Source organism: Anabas testudineus, chromosome 22 (assembly GCF_900324465.2).
Source record: "Anabas testudineus chromosome 22, fAnaTes1.2, whole genome shotgun sequence".
Classification (NCBI taxonomy): domain Eukaryota; kingdom Metazoa; phylum Chordata; class Actinopteri; order Anabantiformes; family Anabantidae; genus Anabas; species Anabas testudineus.
In genome coordinates, this window is record NC_046630.1 from 9,458,829 (window position 1) to 9,486,085 (window position 27,257).

Sequence of the window (27,257 nt, forward strand, 5' to 3'; positions counted from 1 at the left end):
TCCATTTTGTACGAGCATTTACCCCTGAACTCCTGTATGTTTGCACCATCACATGTTGGTGCACCTGTTTTCACTTGTTCAGTTACCTCATTAGTGCAGTGCTGCAACATTCAAACAGAAATCTGAGCTGAAATCACAGCTTTTGCTTTTTCTTTTCTTTTTTTTTTGCTGCAGCTATATTAACAAATCCTTCTCATTTTGACTGATATTTAGTTAAATTATCATGATGTTGAACCTTGAAGATCGGTTTCTGTTCCTTCTCCTGATTGCTTGATATCCACTCCATTAACAGCTAAGTTTACCCTGTATGTCTAGACAAATATTGACTGGATCTGCAGCTGCAGTGCAGACGTGATATGATTACAGTAACAAGCAACACACACACACACACACACACACACACACACACACACACACACACAATATGTTCACTTACACAAATACACGCAAAACTGAAAGGAGGTACAGGGGTGCATTTGGAGCAGCAGGAAGTGATGTTTTCAATAACAGGCTGCAGCTAAAGTGGGTCAAAAAAATGAAGCTTTTAGCAGGTCAGAGGTGTATGTGCGAGTGTTAATGTGCGTGCATATTGGAGAATTCACTTATTGCATTGGAAATATCATAGGCTGATCTCTTCGTGCTTCTAGCTTTAGTGATCTCCAGAGAGAAACAAGAAATACAAAGAGAGACGGGAAAGGAAGATGTTGTGGTTTATGTGCCATGAGAAAGAACGAATGACAGGAAACCCCAAAGATGCTGTTCAGGTCTGTCTCCTTCTAATCAAAAAGCTTGAAGAAAGGATCTTCGTAGAAAGGATTACAGTCATACAGAGGATACAGAGTTGGAGTTAGATTACAGTTAATTTTTCAAAAAGAGAAGCTTTCGTTTTGCACTGCACAAAAGTTGATACGTGAAAAGCTTATTTTATATTGAAAAATGATGTTATATTTACAAATTATGTTTATAATATCCACTAGCATTTGAGCAAGACAACATGGTGGAACATGCTGTAAACTGTAATTTGTTTGGATGTGTTGCACAATAGTTGTGCAATTTATGTGACAACACCGAGTAAGACTAAGAAGATTGTAGGGATCAAGACAAGATGCTTCACAGGAGTATTTTTTTTAACATAATGCCCATTTTTGGAAGATCCTTCTGGTTGTGTAATATCCAGCAGTTAAAAACCACTCACTCTGAACTAATCCCACGTGGTGCCTCCAGTGTCTCACACACTTGCTTGCTGTCTTTATCGGTAAGCATCTTGAGCAGCTCCCATGTCTGCAGGAATGCAACACAGGGACAAATACATCAGTAACAAAGTCAAACACATGTATGTGGACAAACGTTTGCATTTGCAAGCACATAGTAGACACACACCAACACACAATTCTTCTATGTGTCTTAATTGAGTATGAAGAATTAATTTGTGCTTCAGTACCTAATCCTTCTAAAGTACAATTATCTCTAGTCCAGTTCCACCATTTCATCCATTTCTCCTCTCTGTTACCATTTTAATTAAAATTGTGATGAAAGCCTGTGGTCTGTTATACTGCACCCTCTTCTTCTTGTTTAATGTGTGGTGGGTGTGGATTTGGTGTGTGCACACGTGGAGGAGTGAGGTGATTTGTCTGCTATATGCTGCCTCTTCTCTTTAATTGCACAATTAAGAGTTTTGCTAAAATGTTTCCTTTAAGCAGAATTATAGCAGCAGCAGGAATGCATTGAAGCAGAGTCACAACTTGGCAGATGGAAAAGTTACATTTAAATATGACGCTTACCTGCAGGGAAAAATCGCTGCAGCTTTCATTTGTCATTTGCTAATGAACTGGAATGGATTTGTAAAAAAAAAAAGAAAATACTGTAGGTTGATTTTATTGTGAAGAAACAAAGTGAATTATAAAAGTGAATTATAAAAATGTGAAATCTTTATTGCAGCTGACCAGCTTTCTTGAGAAAAGAGAGGATCTAGTCATATGTAATTTAGATTTGGAATGGACCAGTCTATTCAAACTACATGTTGCTCATTTACTATGAGCAGCACAACTACAACTCTCAAAACACAATTCTTTAAATAGAGAAGAGGTGCTACCAGATGATGCAGCCCTGGAAAGTGTCGCTGTTATGACTCAGAACAGAAAAGGGTTTACAAACACTCCCACACACACACACACACACACACACACACACTGTGGGAAAAAAGCAAGAAAATCAACCATGTGAGTAGAGCTGATTCAGCTGATAGCTGCAGTAAACTGAGGAGACGAGGATCCAAAGTGCATGTCTTTGTATAAATAGGTGTGCATTTCTTTTGACAGGAGGTGTTCAGTATCTTTTCAGCGTAAACCATCCCAGTAGAATGCCAATGTGTGACAGAAACCAGAAGCCCAACGAAGGAGGAGCAGTTACCTGGTAGAAGTATGTGGCGATGCTACAAGTTGATACTGCAAAGCAGGTTTGCATTAACGGTTAATTGTGCTACTGGCGTGTTACTGGTGTTTGCATGCTAGAGGAACAAAGGAAGAAGGGGGGGGGGTTGGGTGAGATACATGACAGATTGAGGCACTGAAGCAAGGAGTCATTTACATACAGTTATTGTAGCTGTCTGCACAGCTGTTTACATATAAAGAACTTTATAGGTTAAAAAAACAGAAGCTAATTACCCATTCTATCAACATGACTTTATTCCATTACATATGCACAGAAACTACTCCATCAAGAGGAAACGTAGTAGGTCACTATACTTAAAAGGTATAATGTATGAACAGAAATGAAGGGACTGGTAACAGTCGTTGTCAGTAGTGAGTGCATTTGACAGAAAGGTATTTAACTAGGTGGACCAAGGTTCAGTTCACTTTTAACTAGGTACTTTACCTCCCTCCAGTGGCCTTCAGAGAAAACACAGCAAGCTCTGCTCGACATTTTGTTTTTGGATATACAGCAACTCACCGTGTTTAAGGACTTGCAGTAATTCGTGGTGTATCAAATGAGGTCAGGGTTACGGACATGTAGTATAATACATGTAGTGCGGAGTCTTAAAACCACTGTGTTAATATATTTGGTAGTTGATTTTACAATGACATTGATAATTGGTATGGGTGCACAGTGTCATGGCCAATACCTGAATCATTTATGCATGGAACACATTTTTATTAAAGGTCTCTGCTATGAGGTGCATGTACCAGGTGGGAGGGAGGCTCTAAAACACGTGCTATTGGTCAGATTATGAGAAATGTAAGATATTAGTAGAAACCAATAGAGAGATAAAGTAATCTTACAGTTTAGTTTCAAACTGTGTAGCCTAATGTTATATTAAGGCAATTCATTAATCAATGGAACACTTGCTACAGAACAAGAAAGACAGAAAGATTTGTTATAGCAACTGAATTTTTAATATTTGTAAGATATAAAAATCTCCATCTTTATCATACAACAACACCTTACCATAAATTTAGTCAAAGAAGAGAGAGTTTTGCCACCAAACAAGAATTATAACATAACTTTGATCCCTTTTGAGGTAAGACAGCTGGTTCATAGATTCAGCCACACAGGTCTTCCCTTCTACCTATGCCCAGTATCTTCTGACTGTTTGTTTTCATGTGTTTTCTAGGACATTCAGCCTCACCTGTAGGTCTCGGCACTAAGCTGAAAGCAAGACCTAACTTACGAAGCTACTTAGAATGAGACAATTCTTCTTCTTTAGGATGTCCCAATTTCAGTGTGAATACAATGAAAACATGTCAACAAATCAACGGAAATCCAAAGTTCATGAACGAAGAAGTTAAACACAAGACCTCTGACGCTACTCTATACTGAGAGTAGTTCTGTGTGATTTTATCAACCAGTGACTTGACAGATTTGAAGGGAGAGGCTGCCTTTGAGTGCTCAGTTGCATATAGGCAACGGTCAACACCTTTTCCCTTTGTTTTGAAAACAGAAGAAGAGACCTGTACAGCGATAAGTTCACAGACTGATGTGCTCAGCATGTCTTTCACTATTTTAACTCACCACTTTCTTTGGACAAAAAGAAAAAAAGAAAACGATCAACAACAAAAGCAGCCAGCACAAGAAATCGCATTCAATATGTATTATTCAAGAAACACAGTGGAAAAAAAATAAAACAAAACAGAAAAAACCAAAGCAAGTCGAGAATTTTAACATGCCACATTGTTCCTTGGGCAAGTTCCTTTCACAGAAAGCCACCTCTTTTACTATTTTTTGTAGTAATAAAAATAACGGACATCTCAACCGGTTGCCAGCAGATGGATCAAGCAGAGAAAAGGGAGAGGATAGAAACGAGGAAGCCACATGACATCATTACGTCACTGGACCATGCACATGACCCCGCAGCATCTTGCAAGACAGTACACACACACCCACCCACACACACACCCTGCAAGTCGTGCAACAGACATCCACACACTCTCTGTAAAACAAAACACAAGCATAGATCGACATAGACTGAAATATCAGCATTTGACATTTCTTAGAATCCCTGTGGTCTGGCTGTACCAAAGCCAAAGAGGCATTTATGGCAGAAATGTTTAATATTCATATTAATAATGCTCTTTCAAAAACATTTAAACAGCAGCTGGACAGTACTGTGGTTTTGTGCTGTCGGCACAGACTGATTTGGCAGCACAACCAGTAAGATAAAGCTCGTCAACTTTACAAAACGAACAGGAGGACGCACAACAGAACAAGCAGACAGACAGGCGTGCAGCAGCTGAATGACAACCAATTATAGCAATTATGAGGAGAGAAAACGTTCATTGTCACAATTGAAAAAACATGGCTGCATCAACTCTGTGGCAGGTCATGCACAAACACGCTCACACTCGCGCACACACACACACACACAGCACTAATACATCTGCCGAAAATCTGCACCCTATTTTTTTTTTTTTTTTTTGCCTGCAATATCCCCATCCATCCACAATCTTTTGCTAGTCCAGGGAGGCGGGCTAATGGCAGCTGATGGGCCCGAACTGCGGGGATGACAGCAAGAGCAGGACAACTGATGTCACAAGATGGGGGCCGGACCACAGTCAGTGTTCCTTGGCTGGTAGTGGTTGGTGGACACAGAGTCCCCGAGCAAGCTGACTGGGTGGTTTGGAGCTAGGAGGTGCAGTTTTGGTTAGTCTCCAGTGAGCTGATTGGTTGTTTTGAGTCTCTACAGGGAGGTAGAGGGGAGCTTCTTGACACGCCTCTGGGCTAGGAAGGAGCTCTCGATGGGCTTGAGCTCAGGAGTGGGTTGGGAGTTCTTCAGGGCAGAGTAGGTGGCAGCCATTGCACCCTGAATGTAAACAACAGGATGGTGATTGCAGCCGAAATAATTAGAGCAACTATCCAAAATGTGGGTAATCAGAAAACAGAAGCCAATTATCCTAAACAAACCAATGTCTAAAGTAAGTGACATACTGTTTATTCAAAGCTGTAGTGAGTTCATCTAATCAAATAAATACCAATCCTTTATTTTATAATGGTGTAAATGTTTACTTTGTCTTCTTTTATGCAAAACACAATGTGTGATGCATTTCAAAGTGTCTACAGTATCTGCAAAGTTTACTTTTCACTTACTTCCTTTATTTAGGTAATAAAGACCATTTTGAGAGAGAATGCTTTCAGTTCTGTTACCTTGACCAGTTTGGGATCCTGGTGCGGGAGCTGACTATTGGGGAGTTTGTCTCTCTGGACAATCCAGGGGTGTCTCAGGACCTGCTTAGCAGTCAGTCTCTGATGGGGGTCTACATGTAGCATCTTTGACACAAGGTCCTAAAAGGAGAACATAATAATTGTGATACTGACAAGTGCAATGGAAGAGACTGGAGTTATTGCTGAGGAGATAGACCTAAGGAGCCACATTTGGAGCTCTACCTTGGCAGCATCCGACACAGTGTCCCAGTTGCCCCCAGTCAGGCTGAAGTGACCATTGCCTATCCTGTTCAGGATCTCGTTGGGGGTGTCCTCAGGTCCGTTGGCAAACGGAGTAAAACTGGTGGGAGAAAAGTGAGAGTGAGCATGGGATGTAATGAGAAAGAAAAATGTGTGTCAGAATAGAGACTGTGTGTTGCTACTCACCCAGCCAGCATGGTGTACAGCAAGACTCCCAGACTCCAGATATCACATCCTTCATCATAGCCCTGACGCTTCAAAACCTGCCACCATCAGAAATAGTCACACAGTTGATTTTAATTTCATTTTTCAACTGATCATTTAAGGTTTTCCTTTTAATCCAGATTAATTATATGCTTACCTCAGGAGCTACAAAGTTAGCAGTGTAGCATGGAGTCATCAACAGGCCATTGTTGGCACGCAATTGCTTAGCAAAGCCAAAGTCACAGATCCTGATTGATTCTGGGTTTCCTGACTCGTCAACATACAGAATGTTGCTGGGCTTCAAATCTCTGTGCACCACCTAAAAAACACAAAGACCATACATAATTAAACAGACTGGTAAATTGAAAACTGTACTATTGAGAATTTATCTGTAACTCGGATTTTCATATTCTCTTTTTATAAAGATGAGTGAACATCTGGACATCAAAGTGAAAACCAGTTTCAAAAGCTGATTTTTAAAACTAAAAGCTGTAATTGATCTATCAATTATCAAGGTCAAGAGAAACCATGCTAAACTCAACAAATGTAGAGGAGTACAGAGTGTGACAGGCTGAAGAGTGCTAACGCTTGTGGTCCTCACCCCCTGTGAGTGCAGGTACTCGACAGTCTTGGTGATGGTGTGAAGCACGGCGCTGGCCTCTCTCTCTGAAAAGAACTTCTGCTTGAGGATTCGATCCAGCAGCTCTCCTCCACGCATTAGTTCTGCCACCAGGAACACCTGCTTACCATTGTCGTACACCTGAGGCAGAAACGCACACATTAACACATTAACAACTGTGACATTCAGTACACACCTGAGGCAAATAAAACTGTGAGGTGTGATTTAAGTGTGTTTTTTTGTACTCACATCCTTCAGTGTTATGATATTGGGATGCTGCCCGTATCTCAGTAGAATCTCAATCTCTTCAGAGGGGTCTGTACTGGTCTTGTCAATCATCTGACAATCACAAAGCCAAACATGCAGCTCACATTTTATGTTCAGACAGATACATTTTATTTGTTAATAGATAATAATTATTTGAATGTGACTTAATAAAAATGACGGTTTGCTTTCATTTAAGTAAATGAAATAACATTACAGAGATACAGTGCTGATTGTTATGTATGTTCATACCTTGACAGCATATTCTGTGTTGGTGGCTTTGTGGATGCATCGTTTACAGACCGAGAAGGAGCCCATGCCGATGTCTTCCTTTAATACGTAGCCGTCACTGAACAGCAGGTTCTTCCCGTGCAATTGCTGCAGAAGAAGAGTTGAAAGTTAAAGAGCATAGAGGTGAGTGGAGGTGTAACGCACTGACAGAGCTGATGAGGAAGAAAGGCGTTGAAGGTTTTCAGCAAGGAGTTGAATCCTTTCTTCTCTCTGGTTACAAAACTGTCTCTCTCATTCTGCCACCGTAAATTTCTGCTCCTGCCAGGCATTAAACAGAATCAGAAGCTACGTGACTGTTTAACTATTTAATTCCCCTCTTTCTTCTTGTCTGCCTGTCTCACCTTACACATTGCTTCTGTCTTTCCTTCCTCTTTCATATCATTACCCACAAGAACCATATGTAAATGAAATGTAGACTTAAATGCACGTTTTAAACTATTATCTTGTGGGAGTAAATTAAAATTAAGCAAAACACACTTCCCGTCTGACCTGGACCACTGGATGTGGTGGGGGTTGTGATGGCTCCACTGATCCTTCTTCCTCCAACAGAGTTGTTGCAACAAAGCTGAATCCCCTGAAGAGCTGGTGAGCTCCAGCACTGGGGGGTACGCCGGGGGAGTCTGCACGATAAGGAAATGTCAAGAATTGGAAAAGGAAGTAAAACGTTTTTGTTAGAGATGTCTATGTACAAAACAAAAGCAAATAAACCACATTTAAACTCAAACAAAAGGAGATTTTACAGCCAATTCTAATAATTATTACATCTTAATCACCACTGAGTGTCTCCTTTTAAAAAACAACATTTAGTATCGATTGTTTTTCAAGCTGAGAGAAGAAAAATACAAAACTCCTGCTGAACCACTTTCTGGTTGGAAAACCGTATCAGAAATAGAAATATAGTCATTAATTAAAAAAAGACTATTGGACTTTTAGCCTCAACCTCTGACCTTTCGGGGTGCGGGAGGTGAACTCGGAGTCAAAGTAGAAAGTGTCGTCTGGACGAGCCACTGCTGGTCTGAATGGAGGCTTCATTTCTTTCCTAAAGAGTTTCTGAAAGAAACCAAAAGACCTTTATTTAAACCAGTTTTCGAACATTTTCCTAATGAATCTCATCTTTTTTAACTGTGTGTCTAATAAATATGACAGTGAGACACTCACATTCCAGTCTATAGTGGAGAAGAAACCGTGCCGTTTGATCTCCTCTGCACCGTCAGCATTGGATCCTTTTAGCAAAACATCACATCACAGAATTGCAGAGCTAGCCATTGCCCAAACAGTGTCAGACAGCATATAATACATAAAATAATATACTGTAAAATTCTATTTGTGCAAGTCATGTTATGAGTTGGTACCAACCCAGTCTGTTGGCAGGGTTCCTCTTGAACAAAGCCCTGAGCAGAGACTGGGCCTCTGCACTCAGGAACTGAGGCATTCCCAGACGTGCTCTGCAGGCAGAGACAGATAGCACAAATATCACGTGAGACATTTTGAACAGTGATAGTAGGGCTCAGTGTTGGATTGGCCTTCCATCGGGAGGACACTCACTTCAGAATCAGGTTCATAGTTTCCTTGCGGTCCTTCCCTTGAAATGGTAACGCTCCTGTCAACATCTCAAACTGGAAGAGAGAACAAAGAAACTTTAACCTGTCAGTACAATCAAGTGCAGATCTACAATCTACTATGTAAAATATCAATATAAAAATATTCACATATTACTCTGAAAATCTCTGAGAGCCAAAAATAGTCAAAAATAGTTTTTTACCATTAGTACTCCAAATGACCACCAGTCAGCACTGTGGGTGTGTCCCTGTCTGTTAACAACCTCTGGTGCCATGTACTCCACAGTTCCACAAAAGGAATACGCTTTCTTCTCATGATCAATAGCTTCTTTACACAAACCAAAATCTATTATAAAAAAAATAAATAAAAAACACAAAAGACACAGTCAATACGTTACTCCGCAGCTGCTTAGTGCAGCACTCTACAGTCCAGTAAAGTGTATTTTATTTATATACTCAGTTTAATAAAAGAACTCTATGTTAATTTTTTGTGTAAGTGCAGTAGAACTATGTTCAACATGCATCTCATGTTTCATCTCATAGCACTTGATTTTTTTATGGCATTTGTCCTGCAGAAGCTTCATCCGTGTGACTTATTGTGCATGTTATATTGCCTCTCTAGGTCACCTTTGGTTCAATGGCACCAGGACCCAGGGTAAATTAATGACCATGATTGTGGGTGACAATAAGATAAAGTGTAATAATTAACTTGGGAAACATATACAGCCCCATATACAGATATCTGGAGTAGGTGATAAGGCTGTCACTGCCCTGTGACTAATGAAGGTCAGCCAGGTGGAGGACAGGAAAGTGTGTGTGTGTGTGTCTGATATATGGTAGACTCACCTGTGAGTTTGATATGTCCCTCCTCATCCAGGAGAATGCTATAAAAAAACGTGGTCAAATGTCAGGATAAAGGTGTAGACAGTAACTCATAACAGCGTCACACACTTGCTTCACCTTAGACTACACTTCCTGTCTTTGCTATGCCTGGGTGTACTGTAGTCTGTTTGTTTTAAATACAATCATAAACTTTATCCCACAATGTGGCTGCAGAGTTTGAGAAAAGCATATCAGCAGCTGGTGGGAGCATGTGCAATAAACAGTAGCTGATTAAAATGGGGAAAATGAACACTGCACCTAATGTAAACAATGCAGGGTTCAAAACTTCAAATAAATCTTTAATGAGGAAATAAATTCTTCCTGGTCTACAGGATCCGCACAAACCATTTGGGTGAGTAAGGATAATTGTAAACGTTTAAAGTGCCTATTGAAAATTCCACCAGTTACCTTTAAAGTGCAACAACAACAGAATCATTTCTCATGTAATAGAAAGGTGGAAATAATTCAAAGAACTGAATTAAATTCCCATCACTGTTTGTCCAGTGTCTTGGCTGTTGCATCATTTATTAGGTAACTCAAAATAAAAGCCTCTGCAAAGCACTGCAGCTTTTCTCAAAAGACTAAGCCAATGTCTGTCTGAGTGTTATTACACAGTTGCAGAGGTACGCTTCTGGGAACTGGCTTATAAATGTTAAACTGTGGAGCCTAAATATACAGCTTTTGTACAGATCCAAGTGAACCTCACTATTCATAAGACATGCATTAGTTTGTGCGTTTCTCTCACTCTGCGTTCAGTACGTCTTAATCTTACTTTTCAGGTTTGAGGTCTCTGTAAATGATGCCCAGGCTATGGAGATGGTCCAGTCCTAACGCCAGCTCTGCTAGATAAAACTTCACGTCCTCCTCTGTGAACATCACCTGGGATTCACACACACACACACACAATGGTAAGAAATATGATTTGTCAGCAAGTGAGATAAAAACTACTGTAGATTTATGGCTGAATAAATAAAAACCCTCACCTCAGGCCAACTAAATGCTACAATCTAATGAATCACCCTCACCTCTTTAGAGAGCCTAGTGAAGAGATCTCCTCCTCTAAGGAAGTCCAGGATCAAGTACAACTTCCCTTCAGTTTGAAACGCTACAAATAAGAAAATAATAAATGTTTAATTCCAGCCGGATTCATCTGTAAATCAGGCAACGTGACAGACGGAGGTTTCTGAAGTTTACAGCAATAAAACTGGACAATCAGAAGATTCAGCAAAATGCTTTTGACATTTTCTAGCAAAGGAAAGAGAAAGAAAGCTTCAGGCCGGCTTACCATAGTGCAATTTGACAACAAACGGGTGGTTGACGTCTGCCAGAATGTCTCGCTCCATCTTGGTCCTCACACGGTCTCTTACTGAAGGATGAATAAGAGCACAGAGGTCAGTGTTCATGTACACAACTTTAATTGTCGTAGCTGAAACTTTAATGAACCATGAACCTCCAGTAATGGTAATAAAATCACATTTTAACCTAAAACCAACAAAACAGCATTTAGTTGTTATGTAAAAGGAAACATTAAACAAGTAGACAGTGATTCATTGTTGTGCTTGCAGCATGTTGAGCAGTTGTCTGTGCTGTTCCCGAGAGGGTAAATAAATCATTTTGCCAAGTACGCTGTGATATGACTAAAAGGTTAGTAAATTAAATCCAGTCGTGTAGTCCTACACTGCTCAAAGTGTAATACATAGAGAGAAAAACAACATTTGGAGATGCAAATGAAATACAGTAGAATTAACCACAACATTTTAGAGGACTGTGTGAACAAATCCTGATTAAGATCACACCACCTGTCTGCAGAAGTGAAAACCCCCTGAAGTCTGTGGTGGTCTCATACCAAACTACTACTTTGTCTCTCTGACTTACAGGAAAAGCATACACCCTTTTACATGAAACTGAAGGTGCTGCCACCTGAAAACAAACAGTGACAGCACCACAGAAGCCAAAGAGAAAGCTTCATGAAATCAGCTCTAAGTAAAAAAAAACAATGTTCCAGCTAGTTATTATTGTCATTCTCCGTTCATCTCCTGATTCCGGTGATTTAAATGTCAGAAATGTTACAAATGCTCATTACAATATCAAGATGGTGAGGTTTTATGCCAAAAATAACATTTTTTGCAAAGCATTTGGGGATTTCATCATCTAAAGTGTAATCAACATCATCAGATTTACAGAATCCAGTGAGCTCGTTGTACACAAGGGACAAGGCTGAAAACCAACCACATTCTGCACATACAGCATTACATCATCCACTTAAAAAGTTGTAAATGGAACATGAAACACAACAAAGGAGGCCTGAAAGTGTTGAGGCAGCTGAAATCCTATATCCAGTAAGAAGGGGAAAAGAAACTGCTTTCAAAACTAAAGCACTTGAACTGCTCACTTATGAAATGGTAACGGGGTTTTAGAGGTGTCAATATATTGTCTTTATAAAATTTTAGATGAGATGCATGTTTTAAATAATATGGAAACCAATTCATTTTGTTTTTATTTATATTTTACACTACAACCGAACTTTGTGTAGAGTAATACAAGATGTATCAGCTGCAGAGCGACTGTTCTGCACCTGCTGATCAGTCAGACAGTTTTACCAAGCTGACAGTGGGAACTCATAAAATTTAATAACTTTCAGTTATGACAGCAAAACCATTATTTTATACTGTCCCACTCAATCCCATCACAGGGTACTGCACCTTTGAGAGTGGCCTTCTTGAGGACCTTCATGGCATAGAGTTGGTTGGCATCTGGAGGGGTCACCTTCCGCACCAGGAACACCTGCAGTACGCACAGCAAAACACACAAACAACCAAGTTATATCCAGTCTGGAATTGAGAGTCCGAGAGTAAGAGCGGTCTCAGATGAGGGAAGACGCAGTAGGAACAGTTGTATGCGGTACCTTGCCAAAGGATCCCTGTCCCAGAACTTTGAGCAGCTCAAACTGAGAGGCATCAGCCTTCTCTGAGCCCTCTTTGACCACATGGGTAATGTTGATCTCCTTGATGTCTCCATCTTCCTGTAGAGTGCAAACGAGAGACAAAAAGTATAATAAACCAATAAGTTATTACTTTCAACAAGGGGGGTACTTGTGGTTCTCTGGCTACACAGTTGTAGTCAGAGACTGTTTGCTGTGTAAATAGGTCAGTTTGTTCAGAGGGAGCACCTCTTGCTGTAAATAGCAGTGTATCAAAATAGTAGAAAGAGGAAGCACAGTAAACACGGAGCTGTGTGTGTAAGTGATTACACCCTGTGGTGACTTTTTTTTTATTTTTATTAGTTTTCTGGAAATGATGGTAAGTTGGTAGCATTATTCAGTGTGAATACACAACTGTGACAACAAACCGCCAGTGCACTCTTTAAAAGTTGCAAAAGTGCAAAGTGGCTCCATGTTTCTGTATTTGGACACAAAACGCGCGACCTCACACTGCACTTTTTGTTTTCAGAGACCTTTAAGTCAACTTCTCGGGTGTTTTTTACAGGGTGGGGTGCTGCTGGCACTGCAGAGAACCGATACGCTGCTGGCCCGGTGTCAACCTCAGCCACAACTCATCACCACCCTAAACAAAGGCATCAAAACATTACCAGCAAACATCGAAAACATCAACCTTTCTAGACACCAGCTTGTTCAGCATCATCATCTCCTGCGTTTCATGCTGTGGGTCTACAGTCAGACACAGTACTACAGATTTAAAATTTATCAGTGTGTTCCTCCCCCTCCCCCCAAATTCTACCCACAGCTACTTACAGGGCTTAATTTTAAAATGTAGGACTAAGAGTAGAACATCTCACAAATCATTTTAATCGACAGGACTGTATTAATATTATTAGCAGCTTATAATTTTATGATTAAAACTGATGAGTTAGTCATATACTGGTGACTAACTTGATGTTCTTTGACTATTCTACTAATTACATAGTTCATGGATACATTTTGTTTTTAAGCTTTTGCAATGATTCCATTAATTTTCAATCATTTAAGCCATCAATCAAGCAAAAATGACAGATGTTCTTGTGCTTTTAACTAAAATTGTAACTTGGACAAAAGGAGCAATCTAAAGATGTCAGCCACAGCTGTGGGAGGTTGTGATGAACTAATGATGAGCTAATTAAAAAGATGTTGGAAAATGTAACCATGTCATGAATTGCTGATCATTATCAGTAGCTGCAGCCCTAAACTAACAATGTATCTGTGAGACAAAAGACGAATTAAACAGCGATCACTTGATAAAGTTTCAGCAACACACCATCCAACACCACAGACCACTACAGACGGTAACTTTATTTGACAACAGGAAACCAGAAATTGTTGAACATGCATGCTTTCAGCTGCACCTTGTTTTTACACAACGGCAAATACCACAGTAAAGCACTGTCTGTATTTTGCAGTGTTAATGAATCCCATTTCTCTGTTTGTTCATGTAAATAATGCAGCTCCTAATCACAACATAATCCAACCAACAGCTGTCTGGAGACAAGCCAACACAAAAGCATCACTTTACCGTCCAGTGGTTCCTTGGTGCGGGTAAAGTGTCAGTGCCGTCGCCTGGTGTAGGTGCTGATCTGCAGCTGTTACAGTGAGGAGAACTTCCAGCCAAGGATTTGCTCTTTTTGAACAGGTAGAGAGTCAGAAACTGTCTCAGCTTAAACTTTTGCTTGTCCTTCTCCATCTCAGCATTTCTCAAACTGTTTCATCTTCTTGCCCATGTCCATAACAAGGCAGCAGCGCTACCTCACATAAATCATCCTTAACTTCACCTCATCCTACCACAAGCACACTTTAGATTAATTTGTGCACCCATGCCAGGATTAGTTCTGTGGACTGTAGGTAAATTTTGAAAAAACCTCTGCCCTTTATCTATTTCCTCTCCAGGAGCCTATATTTGATATTAACTCTTCATCTTGTCTTCCATTATCTTTCCTGTCTTCCCCTCTTTGATTCTCAGTGTTGGTCTGCTTAGCCTGGTGTGACTCCTCTGTGACTGACTGCATCTGAAGTGAACTGGAACCGGCGCAGGCAGGAAGGAAGAACCTGCTCTTATTCTCAGAGTCCTGCACCCAGCAAGTCCCACACGCACACACACACAAATTTGCGGCTAAGAGTGAGAGAGCTCGAAAGAAAGAGGCTAAGAGAGATTGAAAGTGAAATACAAAGAGTAAGATGTGAAATTAATGATTGATTAAATAAACAAACAACCAAACAGAGCTTTTCTGCTCCTCTGACAGAAAACAATGCAACACAGTCACTTAATGTCATCACTTATTGCCTTGTCCCCAGACCCAGACTGTGGGCCACTTCCCAGTTCAATAGAGTAGAAGCTAGAGGAAGAGGGGAGGCAGAGAGAGGGAGGAGAGGGCATCCTTTCTCAGTGTCAACACAGTAGAGACGATTCAAACTTCTCACTGCTTGTGCATGACAGACATTTTTCCTGTTTGTGGCCAGGCATGTCACTATAATCTATTCGTGATCATCCTGTTTCTTAAAACAATCTCTCTCTCACACACACCCCCTACTCACTTCTTTATACAGACAAAATCTCTTTAACCAGGGAGAATCTGCCACTCGATACCCATATAAATATAGAGCATGAGTCAACTTCTCTCTTGACCTAACAGTGGCATTATCGAGCTGTCTGCAGACCTACTTCTCACAAACATCTGATTGTGCTGCAGTGTAGTCCGTGCCATGAGTAAAGTGAACTTGAGCATTGTTGCAATTTTTGAAATGCAGAGAGACAAAAATACAAGTGTTAGTCAGAAGAGGATAAAATGCATGTGTGTTATTGTAGGCAACAGTAAGCTGGCGTGTGTTTAGCAAGGGAGGAGCTGCAGAATTGCCTGATATGAAAGAGCTGCACGGTGCAAATGGTCAGACCTTACCTGGACTCTAATATTGGCAAAGTCTCTCTCTATCCAGGTGATATGAGAGTCTTTCTGGGATGGGAGGAAGATGTGTGGAAACAGGTGAGTTAACACATAGTTGGTAACAGAGAACTACTTGTTTTACATTTCTAAATTCAATATGAAGGTTGCTGAACAGATAAAAAAAAAGTAGAAACTGAATGCAGGATCCTTGAAGGTACACCTCTCAAACACACACACACACACACACACACACACACACACACACACACACACACACACACACACACACAAAGAGAGAGGGTGGATAGAAAAGAATAGATGGTAATGGTTGCTACACTAGTGACAGGAAATGTCTCTTCCCTCCTAGTTCTCGCTTCCTCTTTTCACAAATCGATCTAACTTCCTTCCTGCTCGATAACTCCAACATGCTACAACGCGTTTCCCAGAAAAACTGATGCTCAGCAAGATTCTGGCTGACATATCTGACTAATCACATGCAGTAATGCAAGTGCAAACAGTTATTAGCACTTCTTTGGCAGCGTGGGAGTCTCATTTCAACATACTGCGCATTGACCTTGTTGAACTAAAACCAGTTATGTTTTACAGTTTAACTGCCTTCGCATGGTAAAACTAATCATTTATGATGTAGCTTAGAGAAGTTTGAAGGTAAACACGTACTCACATTTTCACACAGCCGAGCATCACAAGGAAGGATTTTCCTCAAGAAGGAAAGGGTTCTCCTGACAGAGGAAAATCCTTCCTCTCCTCTCCATATATAACATCCCCACAGTGATCACCGTGGGCTTAGCCAAGTAAGACACACACACAAGCTCACTTCACATCAAACAGTCAAAATCACGCATGAATAAAATGCCCACTTGCCTCTTGTGTTCGAGGTTTGGTGCGAAATATGAGTCTCCACATTTCTATGTCCAAATATTTCCATGTCACTGATGCTGCCACTGGCGTAAGAAATTCTGTCACACTCTTACAAATGCATGGCTTGTGTGTGTCAGAGTTAGCAAACGCTTTATGTATGCAATACCACAAAGACAGAAATACGATCTGCACTCAGACAACAAAATAGGAAGTGAAGTTAATTTTTTAAAAATGCATGATAGCAGCAGACTTGTAGTGCACAGAGTGGAGGATATGGTTCTACGCCGACAGGAAGGGGCTCTGAGGAAGCATTTTCACACAGGGAAAAGGAATCAGTGATATATAGTAGTGGAGGAAACACAGGAAGACAGAGAAAAGACACTGCTGCAGGAGAACAGAGTAGTTACAGATTACTCAACAGCTTCACAACTTGATAGGAAGTCAAACAAAGCTAAACTTTTCAGGCACTCTGTATGATTACACAGAGAAACTGCATTCTGATGGACACTGGCCAAGAATATAAGATAATCTAGAGAAAATAATCCTGTTTTAATTTTGCAATATCCACTAAAATCTCATTTAACTAGATTAGAACAAATTCTGCACTACTCATCTACAATGAGTCCTGATGACATGCTTCTTGAAATAGCATTCACAGTCAAATAAAAGCTACAGCAAACTAACTAAATGCATCAATTGTAACTTTTGGCAGCTTGAACCTTCCTGACAGCTGAAGCGAGACGCACCTCGTCATGCAGACACGGTGTAATGCTGTCTGACAGACACAAGGGGCCAGTGCAGGTCTACAGCCAGGCCAGCGGACAGTGATCCGTAGACGAGTGTGATGACATCGGAGCTTTAGCCAAGTAAGGGCATGTTCACATTGCCTCCTCCAAATCTCAGCGTAGGTTCTGACATCAATTACAGCAAAGGAGATAGAAAGAGGGTTGGAAAGGGAGCATGTAGGCTGCCCTGCTACTCAAAAAGTGTCACGGTCATGCCTTTTCAAAACGCCTTGAAGCAATACACTAAAGCTCTAACTTGTTTGATATGATTATGAAGTTTAGAAAAGAAAAGAACATCGTGTGGTGAAGCAGACACAAACAGAAATGAGGGAGAAAGTGCCGTCACTATGGTGCATAAACATGAGGAAACAAGTCCATTCAGACTGTGAGCAATCTAAAAAAGCACAAGACAATTACAGTATTTGTCTCTGTGTCTCTCACTGTAGCCTCTCCTCTTTCCAGGAAAATGGAGCAGCAGCACCTGCACGATTTCAAACGCATGACAGCTCTGACTGTTGGAACAGAGAGGAGGGGAAAAACTAAGTCCAGAGTAAGACACAGTACAAATGGCTCTCGCATATGGAGACAGGGTAGTCTAAACATCCACCCAACCAACCATGGTTCAGTCTCATTAGTGTGAAAACAAATATCCTACACTAGACTTTGTCTGGACTACGACAGAGGAGTAAATGTACTGTATAGGTAAAGTACACTGTGACTTTAACTATGGGTAAGGTTTTGTGATTATATAATTAGAGCTATATAAGAGCTACAGAGAAAACTACACTGCGAGGTTTCTACACCATGGAAAAGAAATACAGATGTGACTGCAGGTCTAGTTAAGATTTATTATATTAACTATATTATTATATATTTCCAAACATTAATATAGTATGTTGCTTATTCCTGTCTGAAGCTTATAACTAGTATATAAAGCATCACTGAATTATTAATTAACCGTTAATAAAGCCAGTAATCAATAGTTAACCAGTAAACGGGCAATAAATAGTTACAAAGGGTCTCCTATTACAAAGTGGTACTTGTTTTTCTTTTTGAACATCCTATATATAATCAGTGGACAAATCAAAGTCCAATAATCTTAGTATGGGAGACAATAAAGGTAGACACAGATAGCATGACCTGAAGAATATAGGTCTACAGCTGTGCAGTGTGACTATACATCTGCACTGACAAATAGCAGGAATCACTAGTTTAGAGTTACCTAAAGCGGTTTGTGTTGTGTGTGCGAATGTCCAGACATGTCTACAGGCAGGCACCCAAATCTGTCAGGTGGGACAGGAATGTGTCTCCCTCACTCTCTGTCTCCCTTCATCTACTCTGAAGACAAGGACCAAAGAACGCTGCTATGTGTACACTGACCAGCCCCAACATTGTGGTGGACAGGGCTGAGCTCAAGTACGGATTTAATGCTGGTCATGATCGACACAGGTCGCAGTGCTGACAAGTTCCCACCACAACATTCAAACCACAAGTTGTGGCTGATCAGTGTGTTTTGGAGGGCAGGGCCGACTCATTCACTGAGCTCGTTTCTTTCACATTTTTTTCCTTTTATGAACAGGTTATTCCTGCGACACACCTACTGTTCACTTTGCCCAGCAGCCTCTCTCTATCTATCCACCTTTCTTTCTGCCTCCTCTCAAATTGTCAAGCGGGTACAAAAGAAGAGGGGGAAAAGAAGGAAGGAAAGCAGAAAGCAGAAGGAAGGTTTGATCCTTCTTACTGCACTGCCATCTGCACTGCTGCAGATGGACATTCACTTGGTCCAAATGCAATCCTCAGCAATCCCATCATGGTGCTCTAATACAAACTTAGCCTGGAGCAGGCAGGAAGAGAACCGATTTAAAGAATCTCATAAAAGATGAGACAAATGGAGAAAAAAAAAATGGAAACTTTCGCTCGAAGTTCTTAGAATTAGCTTCAGACTCAGCAGCACTGCACATACTGAAACACTTAATCCCTCACTAGTTTACATGATTCTGCCTGTCTCAGCTGGTGTAGATGGCTACAGAACAGAATGACGGATGGATTACAAAAAAAAAGAGAAATGAAACTTTTAAATTTTAAAGATGGCTACAAACACACACACACACACACACACACAAACTACAAACAGTACCAATGTCAATACAGTATATCTTAACATGTATTAAATTTGACAATATCCCTTTTTTATGACTAAGATTCATGATAAATTTAATTGTAAAAAAAAAAACAGGTAAAATTAAGATATAAAAGGAAAGAACGCAAAGTCATTAGGCAAGAGACAAACAAACAAAAGCCTCACAAAGTGCACACCAACTAGTGTGAAAGCATGTGTGAGCTGTGAGCAAGTGGTGGTTTTATATCAAATGCCAACGACAAGTGGAGGATGGATGCTACAGGACATGAACCAGAGGTAGCACAGGATTAGCACGGGTTGCTACAGGAAATCCTGTGCTGGCATCTGTAGTATTAATAGCACCAGCAAGAATAGCAGTAAGATGATAGGCAGTTCAATGCTGGGCCAGTTGACATGAAGCCACAACGGCCTTGAGTAATATCCACAGTGGCAGCGATGGTCAATAAATACATCTGAAAAAAGGAGGACCAGAAATGACAGAACAGAGGAGATGGATAAAGGGAAATATGTAGGAGGGTCAGAAGAAAAACGGGATGCTGGTGATAAACACAATGAGGTCATCAGAGTTCTACAGCAAGACACACACACACACACACACACACACACACACACACACACACACACAAATACAATCCATAAACACATAAATAATAACACTGCCTGAGCTTTTCGTCACCCATCTCCAACTTCCCTATGATCACGTAACCATTCCCCAACACTCACAGTTCAAACTCTTCACACCAGCCAGGGCAGTAAAAATAGCAACTTCATACCTCAGTCGATACTTCCTGCTTCCTCCCTCTCGTGATTTTCTTCTTTCCCTGAATATCAACTTATCAACTTCCACATAAAACACTGCTGTGTGTATGCTCCTTCTTCTAGCCACCTTACACACTGATCATCTTATGCCTCGTAACTTGTGTACAATCAGTTTTGTTGCAAACCCACTGCTAGCAGACCACCAAAAAGCAAAGTAACATTGCTGCCAATTAACCTGAAATTATACTCTATGCCATTTCTTTCCCCCACAATGCACACATTTTGAAGTATTAATTAATCTGTTACTGACTTATGATATATTCATTTGTATAACTCTGTGAAAAACACACAATATACTTTCTAGTGTAACTGAATAAAGAAAGACAAATAAGACAAATTAAGTTGGCAAAGAAGACTTGTCCACTAGCCAAAAAAGCAAGAAATTTGACAGATGGGACAAGCACAGTCAACATTTCCCAGCATTTTGTTAGTGGATGGTTGAAACTTGGAGCCAACGTATAAACATCCATCTAAAAGTAACTACTGCATGGCTTCATCCAGGGGAGATAAACAAATCTGGATCTGGTTTTGTTAACTAATTTGAGAATTGATGGACTATAAAACATTTTGTTAATCGAACTATGCGTTTCCTGTGCTGCCCAGGACGCTGCTGCCATGGCAACCGGTGTCAAAGGTTACAAGCTGCAGGGTGTAACACGTAAAACTGCTGAGAAAGAGAAACAGATGAGAGATTAAAAATAAAGAATGGAATAGGACACAAACTAAAAGATGAATCATCTAATGGAAACATAAAAAGGTGACAGAGGTTAACAGAGGTTAACAGAGGTTTTATTAAATTAGTAGAGAATGAAAAAAGGGCCCAGGCAGAAAATAAATACCATCAAAATCCATATTAATGAGAACTATTAAGGATGAGAGGAACTGGTTGGAACATTTTCCTTAATCAACCCTGAAAGGGTGAAGTGTGAAACTATGGCAACTGTGTTTTCTCTGTCTCCCGGCATCATCTTTGTAACAAGAGGTGGTACAAGAAGACAAGCAAGGCCACACACACAGGAAACATTTAGATGTAGCATCCAGGTAGCATTTGCCAGCTTCACAAATAGAGCACTTCTGTGCCTTCTCACTCTACTTCTATATGCAATTTGATGCCAGAATCCTTCTTTCCACAGCATCCCTGCTGTCGAATTTATCTCAGTCAAGTCTGGGCGTAATATATTATGATGGCCTTTAAAGGTTAGCAGTGTAGTTTGTGACTCTACTATCAGATGCCTTTCAGAATATGTACTTATCTTTAAGACAGTGTACACAAACACCGGATGATTAATGGAGCCGACTCTCTGTCAGAGTAGCCCTGTGTATGTGTGTGTGGGAGAAACTAAGTGTATGTTTGCCCGCATGGTCATTTTAAGCCCAACAGACATATGAATGAAAATCCCCATGAGTAGACCATTGAGGATTTATGAGCTATGAGGTGTGCGTTTGTGTGTGTCAGTGCTTGTGTGTACACGTTACCATAAACCTTTTTTCTCGTGGCGGCACAAGTCACAATCTGGGCTTAGCGACGCCGATGACACAGTAACCATGACAACTAGGCCCATAGCAGCCAAGAACGGATGGAGGAGGGGATGAAATGAATAGATGGATGGATGATGAATCTGAGGGGCATCTGGTTCAAGACTTGCAGGTTTACAGTCTGTTCTGGGATGAGGAAACTGATACCCCTGACATTTAGACTTGACATACTCAGTGCACTCACACAATATCTCTGCATCCATTCACAGAAACCCATTTAAAGTTTCTGGATTACCATCAGTCTGGCTTTGTGCACTCATACTTTTTTTTTTATGTTTACAGACTCTGTGAGATCATCCCCAATGGGAAATTCTGGTTTCATACAACCTGAACTGGATGTCAACTATCATTTCTATGGGTGAAAATCCTTTAGCCAGCAACTTAACCTTTGAGAGTTAAGAAAGTGCAATATCAACTTTCAAAAATAGGAGGAATACGTGAGCAGAGAGTTGATAAACTGCCAGGATCAGGCAAAAGTTAATTGGTATTTCATACACAGTTAAACAATGAAAAAAGAACTACAGCATTTCAGTAACTGAATGTTTACTATATAACTTTAGAGACTGTTGTATAGCAACTGATATTAGCAAAGTTTGTCCATGCCGAATATGTCCACATTACTCCCAGTGAACAGCAGAATGCAAGGGTGCAATGCATACTGCATTGCCAAATTCTTCTTGTTCCTCTTTCATCAAGATTTCATTACCTCAGCTAACTCTCTGAGATGATCTAAAAAAACTCCTGATGGAGAGATACAGGTTTAACAGCATCCCAAGAAAACAGAGCTGCAGATATAGCTGAGGGGCAGGAAGAGCGAGAGAGGTTATATTGTGTACAAAAGAATCCAAAGATTTAGCACCCTCTTCCAGCACAGAGGCAGGCTGGGTAATTGGGCTGTAAACCATTTCCCATCCTGCGTGTCCCTGTGTGTGCGCGCGTGTTTACCCGACAGCACCACAGGCTACCTAAACTGCTGCTTCCATTACCATTGGTTTCTGCTGATGATAAACTCAGAAAAGAGATCAGTCGATTGACAGGCACACATGCACACATACGCTGGATATTACGCATCACTAACAATCACAGATTTACTCCCTAAACCCTCTGCACATGCACACATACGGTGCACACATTAAAATGCACACATACTGCACACCCCTCCTGGGCCTGCACAGGCAATCATGACAAGGTCTGTTAGCTACTGCAAAGAATAAAGGAGCCATTTTAACTTGCGCTAAAACCTTCTGGAGAGGCTCAATTAACATTCTGCATAAATAAAACCCTATGACGAACACTTGATAAGATGTGAATGATAGTGTGTGTAGTAGTGTGTGTGTGTGTGTGTGTGTGTGTGTGTGTGTTTGTATATAAGTGCCTGCATGTGGATAAGCAGAGGTAATGTATTCTTTTTTATTGTACTCAGATGATTGTGTGCAAAGTCTGTCTGGCTCGTGTGATGAAGCTGATTTTCCACACCACAGTCTTGTTAAGTGACTGACTTGCCATGCAGGAGAAGACGATATAGATAGTTGTTTATACATAACAGAACTGCAACTATTCACTAAAAGCTATTGATTTGCAGCATGCTATTCAATCAGGCATCACAATGTCAAACATCCTTTCTGCAAAACTTTGTATGACCTTGCTCAATAAACAGCATTGAGAATCTGACAAAGGCTGCTCATCCAGACATTATTTGAGACTGTATTTCGAATGACTAACTCCATAGAAGGGAAAATAAGTTTGCAAAAACTTTGCAAGAATAAAGCAAGTAGGATAAAACAGGGCAGGACTCTCAAGGACACTTGCTTAACAAATCTGGTTTTATCTAGACTACAAGACATAGTGATGAATTAGACTTTAAGGACAAGAGATGGGAAGTAATGGTGGAAGAGAAGAAGATGCTGTACTGGAACGTACAGAGTAAAATGATGTGGAGCAGCGAGGGAGATAGCACTATAAAGAGGGCATCTTCAAGCCTCAGTGCTTTTTCTCATTTAGGAGGTGTGTGTGTGTGTGTGTGTGCGCGTGTGTCTGTGTGTGTCCATGTGCGTCATCAGGGTTCCCTCCCTGTCGTCATCTAAAGTGCAGCTGGAACATTAGAGTCCACTCGATGTGCCACTTTGACAGAACACAGGAACTGTTTCCATTTGTTGTTATCGCCATCATTTTAATCATCTGATCAAAAGCAGTAACTGGCAGGTCTGGTTCGTTCTCCCCAGTTTCCTCGCAATCGAGCCAGACCTTCGCAGCAGTTGCAAAAGGACACATTCGAACCCACTAGGATGTGTAATGTGAGGAGACGGACAGACACAGAGGCAGAAAGTAACACCAGAACACACCAAGGATTTGGGAAAGAAACAAGACACTTTCTGGTCAAGAGTTGACACTAGTGCTCGTCGCCTCTCACAATGTCAAGCCTTCACGTAATAACAAATGACAAGGGCTGCCACTGACACAAACAGTAGTATACCAATATGTTACTGTAATTTTATAAGCATAATCTACAAAGATACCCAAGATAAGATGAAGGATGTTGTCCTTGTTTCATTTAAGGAGGAATAAAAATGTATTTAAATCATAAATAGAGGTTGAACTAATGTAATACAATTAAATGGTAAAAACTAAATACTGTATTCACCCAAAACAGTTGGGTAAACACAGAAAATACATTTTTAAAAGGTCATAGAAAAAAAAAAAGTCATTAAATGTCTGTACCGTTTTCACTCTGCACAGTTTTTCAGGCACTACTCACGCCCTTTAAAACACAGTCTAATAACTGAGTGGACAAATCGTGTAGCCACTAAATCATAATTCAGACCACATCATTGCCAATCACTTAAGAAGCTTTCCTACAGTTTAAATTCTCTCCCCCTGCTGCAGCACAGATGCTGCAAAAGGGGGAGAGGCAGTATACATAAAGTAAACAGTGCCTCTCTACACACACACACACACACACACACACACACAATGTTATGAGTGAGCCTACATCACATTTGTTCACAAACGTGAACATGGCTGCTGAAGAACACAGTAGATCTGCTGCTCACTGTAACTCTATGATCTTGCTACTATGCTACCACATCAGTGCACATTGTGCACATAAACTGGTACAGAAGTTCACACACATTAATGCTACCAACAGTCTACTAAAATAAAGCACTTAGTAGGCGCATTAGGAATAAATAGTTAAACAATAAAAAAAACCCAATATGCATTTCACTTACTAATTCTTGCATTTTCACTGCAAAAATCAGGGATTATTCAACCTCTCTTCTCCTCAAAGTCACTTGTTTTGTAAGAGGGGACACTTCAAATGTTAGCTCGACAAGCCTCAAGCTGCTTTTATTGACACCCACAAAAGCTATCACTTTGCTATCAAACTTTAAGATCATCTTTCAGGATGTGGTTCACTTGCGCAGCGTATACATCTGCAGAACGTCACTGGTCAAATCTTGTCTCTTCTATCAAACAGCTATAACAGTATATTACATCTTTAAGGGATGTTTCATGACGTGAACACAATTATAGCTATGTTTTGTGGTATCCATTTAAAGACATAAACACTGTAACCTGTCAAAGATTATCATCACAACTTTCCATCCTCCAAGACAATAATAGAGTGAGTTCTAATGTTTTTAACTAATAACATATCATCAATCCAATAGATGCAGTTCATTTGCTCTCATCTCCTGCAGAAAGTGATACACAACTAATATTATTATACAGATTATAGACTCTCTCAGATTGCCATCACACTGGCTCAGTTTCCTCTTTGGTAGTTGCTCTACATCAACATATCCTGAATCTACTCAATACTTAGTTATTACTTACTTTTTAGAGTCCTGTTAGATTCTGAGTTAGTTTTAGCTGAGGCCACCAAGGATAAGTTATTTCTTTTGGCCCTTTGTGTGCTACAATATCTGCATCTATGTTTGATCAAGACTGAAATACAACAATAGCACGGTTAGATAGCAGCTTGAAAATGTAGTAATTCATAGAGAATGAGTAGAAACTGTTTTGCCTGATTTAGTATCTACCTGATGGTATCACAAATTGCAAGAGTCAATATACTCAAGGTATCAGTCCAAGGTAATGAGGTTCAAAATTCACTAAACCTGACCATGGTTACATCATGGTAGCTACACCTATGCTGATGCTACTGGCTATACTGATATATTGTTATGTCAGGCCAACTTCAAGGCAGGAAACAGTGAGGACATAATAACGCAGTTCTACAGTTAGGGGGTGACATTTGGTTCAGAAATGATGCAGTGTAAAATAATCATAATTACACTATAAACTTATCCACATTTTGCACAGTATCTGTAGCACAACCCTCATCCTTCCTGTAGAATATTAAAAACTAATATGATAAAAACCTATGAGTGTGAGTGTGAGTATCACCGATTTGACATTTTCTGACCACATTTCTTCTTTAAAACGATTATGTTGTTTGTGTGATTCATGCCAATAATTTGACCCTTCTGAAACAGATTAACATATTTTCCACAACCACGGGACGTGTCTTCCTGGTTGTTTGCGAAATAAGAAGCTACTCACTGCATTAGTTGGGTTAAATAACTTGTTGCCAGCTGAAACATAATCATCCATGCTGTAATCATCCAATGGGAGGCTATTACCTATTTGCTTAGTTAAATCGAGTGTATATAAAATCTGAAAATGTCTGACTTTGGTGCCCTGGCAGCATAAAAAACACACTGTAGAAACTCCTAAAAATGACCTAAAAATGTATATAAAAACAAAAAGAAAATTCATAATCTAAATTAAACATTGCTGAGATCTAGGTCCTAACCAACCAACAATGAGGCAAAGGATGGAGACAGAGGGGTTCCATCAGTCTCTCTGATAGACCAAAATCTCATTTTGAAGTCCTTCGTGTGCAACATTGCTCTGACTGGTCTAATTACAGGATAATCATTTTCTGTTATTTCCACACCGTTGTGGCCCATGATAATGACTGAAATGAGGTGAAGTTGGAATGTGGTGAAACCCACTTCCAGTTAACTGTTGGTGAGGGCACCGGGCATGTACAGCTTAAGAAAAGGAGCAGCACCATGTGAGCAAGGTTTTATTATTCTAATAAAAATACTTTGTGGCCATTTTAACTACTGAATACTTATACACTTCTTGAATTTGCAAGGTATACAGTACTGCATACTGCTCAGTGTACAGCCTCACACATAAGAACCTGATATTGCATCAATACAATATTTCTACACTATATCTTGCAAGGATTTATCTTGTGTTGCATTTAAAGATGTTCACTGTGATCTAAGATTTGGATAGTGCTACAGTACAACAGAAGATTTAAATTTTATGGCAGCATCACCCAAATTATAAAGTGCAACATGTGGGATTTAGATAAGCAACAGATTGTTTTGTTTGTTTGTTTGATCATGAAATTCTTCTGACATCCAGATAGGATCCAGAGCCAGGTGCACCTTGCCAGTATTAGTTCCTGGCATGCTAGCCCTGGGGTGTAACTTTATGAA

The 27,257-nt window shown here is 40.2% G+C and overlaps 1 protein-coding gene across 4 annotated transcripts in view; it reads right to left on the reverse strand.

Annotated features, from left to right (window-relative positions):
* Positions 1-4,739: 4,739 nt before the first annotated feature.
* The window catches only part of rps6ka1 (ribosomal protein S6 kinase a, polypeptide 1), a 42,147-nt gene continuing 19,629 nt past the window's right edge, over positions 4,740-27,257 (reverse strand). For 2 of the 4 annotated variants that reach the window (XM_026339989.1, XM_026339991.1), the window contains exons 3-22: positions 12,620-12,736; positions 12,417-12,498; positions 11,000-11,080; positions 10,740-10,819; positions 10,487-10,593; positions 9,679-9,716; positions 9,036-9,178; positions 8,819-8,889; positions 8,630-8,718; positions 8,432-8,496; positions 8,221-8,323; positions 7,763-7,893; positions 7,235-7,360; positions 6,968-7,057; positions 6,701-6,859; positions 6,257-6,418; positions 6,082-6,158; positions 5,878-5,995; positions 5,638-5,775; positions 4,740-5,296 (exon numbers count right to left, since the gene is read on the reverse strand). In XM_026339989.1, the coding sequence (XP_026195774.1) occupies positions 5,174-5,296; positions 5,638-5,775; positions 5,878-5,995; positions 6,082-6,158; positions 6,257-6,418; positions 6,701-6,859; positions 6,968-7,057; positions 7,235-7,360; positions 7,763-7,893; positions 8,221-8,323; positions 8,432-8,496; positions 8,630-8,718; positions 8,819-8,889; positions 9,036-9,178; positions 9,679-9,716; positions 10,487-10,593; positions 10,740-10,819; positions 11,000-11,080; positions 12,417-12,498; positions 12,620-12,736 (2,100 nt within the window). In that variant the 3' untranslated portion in view covers positions 4,740-5,173. Of the gene's footprint in view, positions 5,297-5,637; positions 5,776-5,877; positions 5,996-6,081; positions 6,159-6,256; positions 6,419-6,700; positions 6,860-6,967; positions 7,058-7,234; positions 7,361-7,762; positions 7,894-8,220; positions 8,324-8,431; positions 8,497-8,629; positions 8,719-8,818; positions 8,890-9,035; positions 9,179-9,678; positions 9,717-10,486; positions 10,594-10,739; positions 10,820-10,999; positions 11,081-12,416; positions 12,499-12,619; positions 12,737-14,219; positions 14,871-15,597; positions 15,652-16,464; positions 16,615-27,257 lie in introns of those variants that run through there. The other 2 variants (XM_026339992.1, XM_026339990.1) reach the window with 2 other exon arrangements.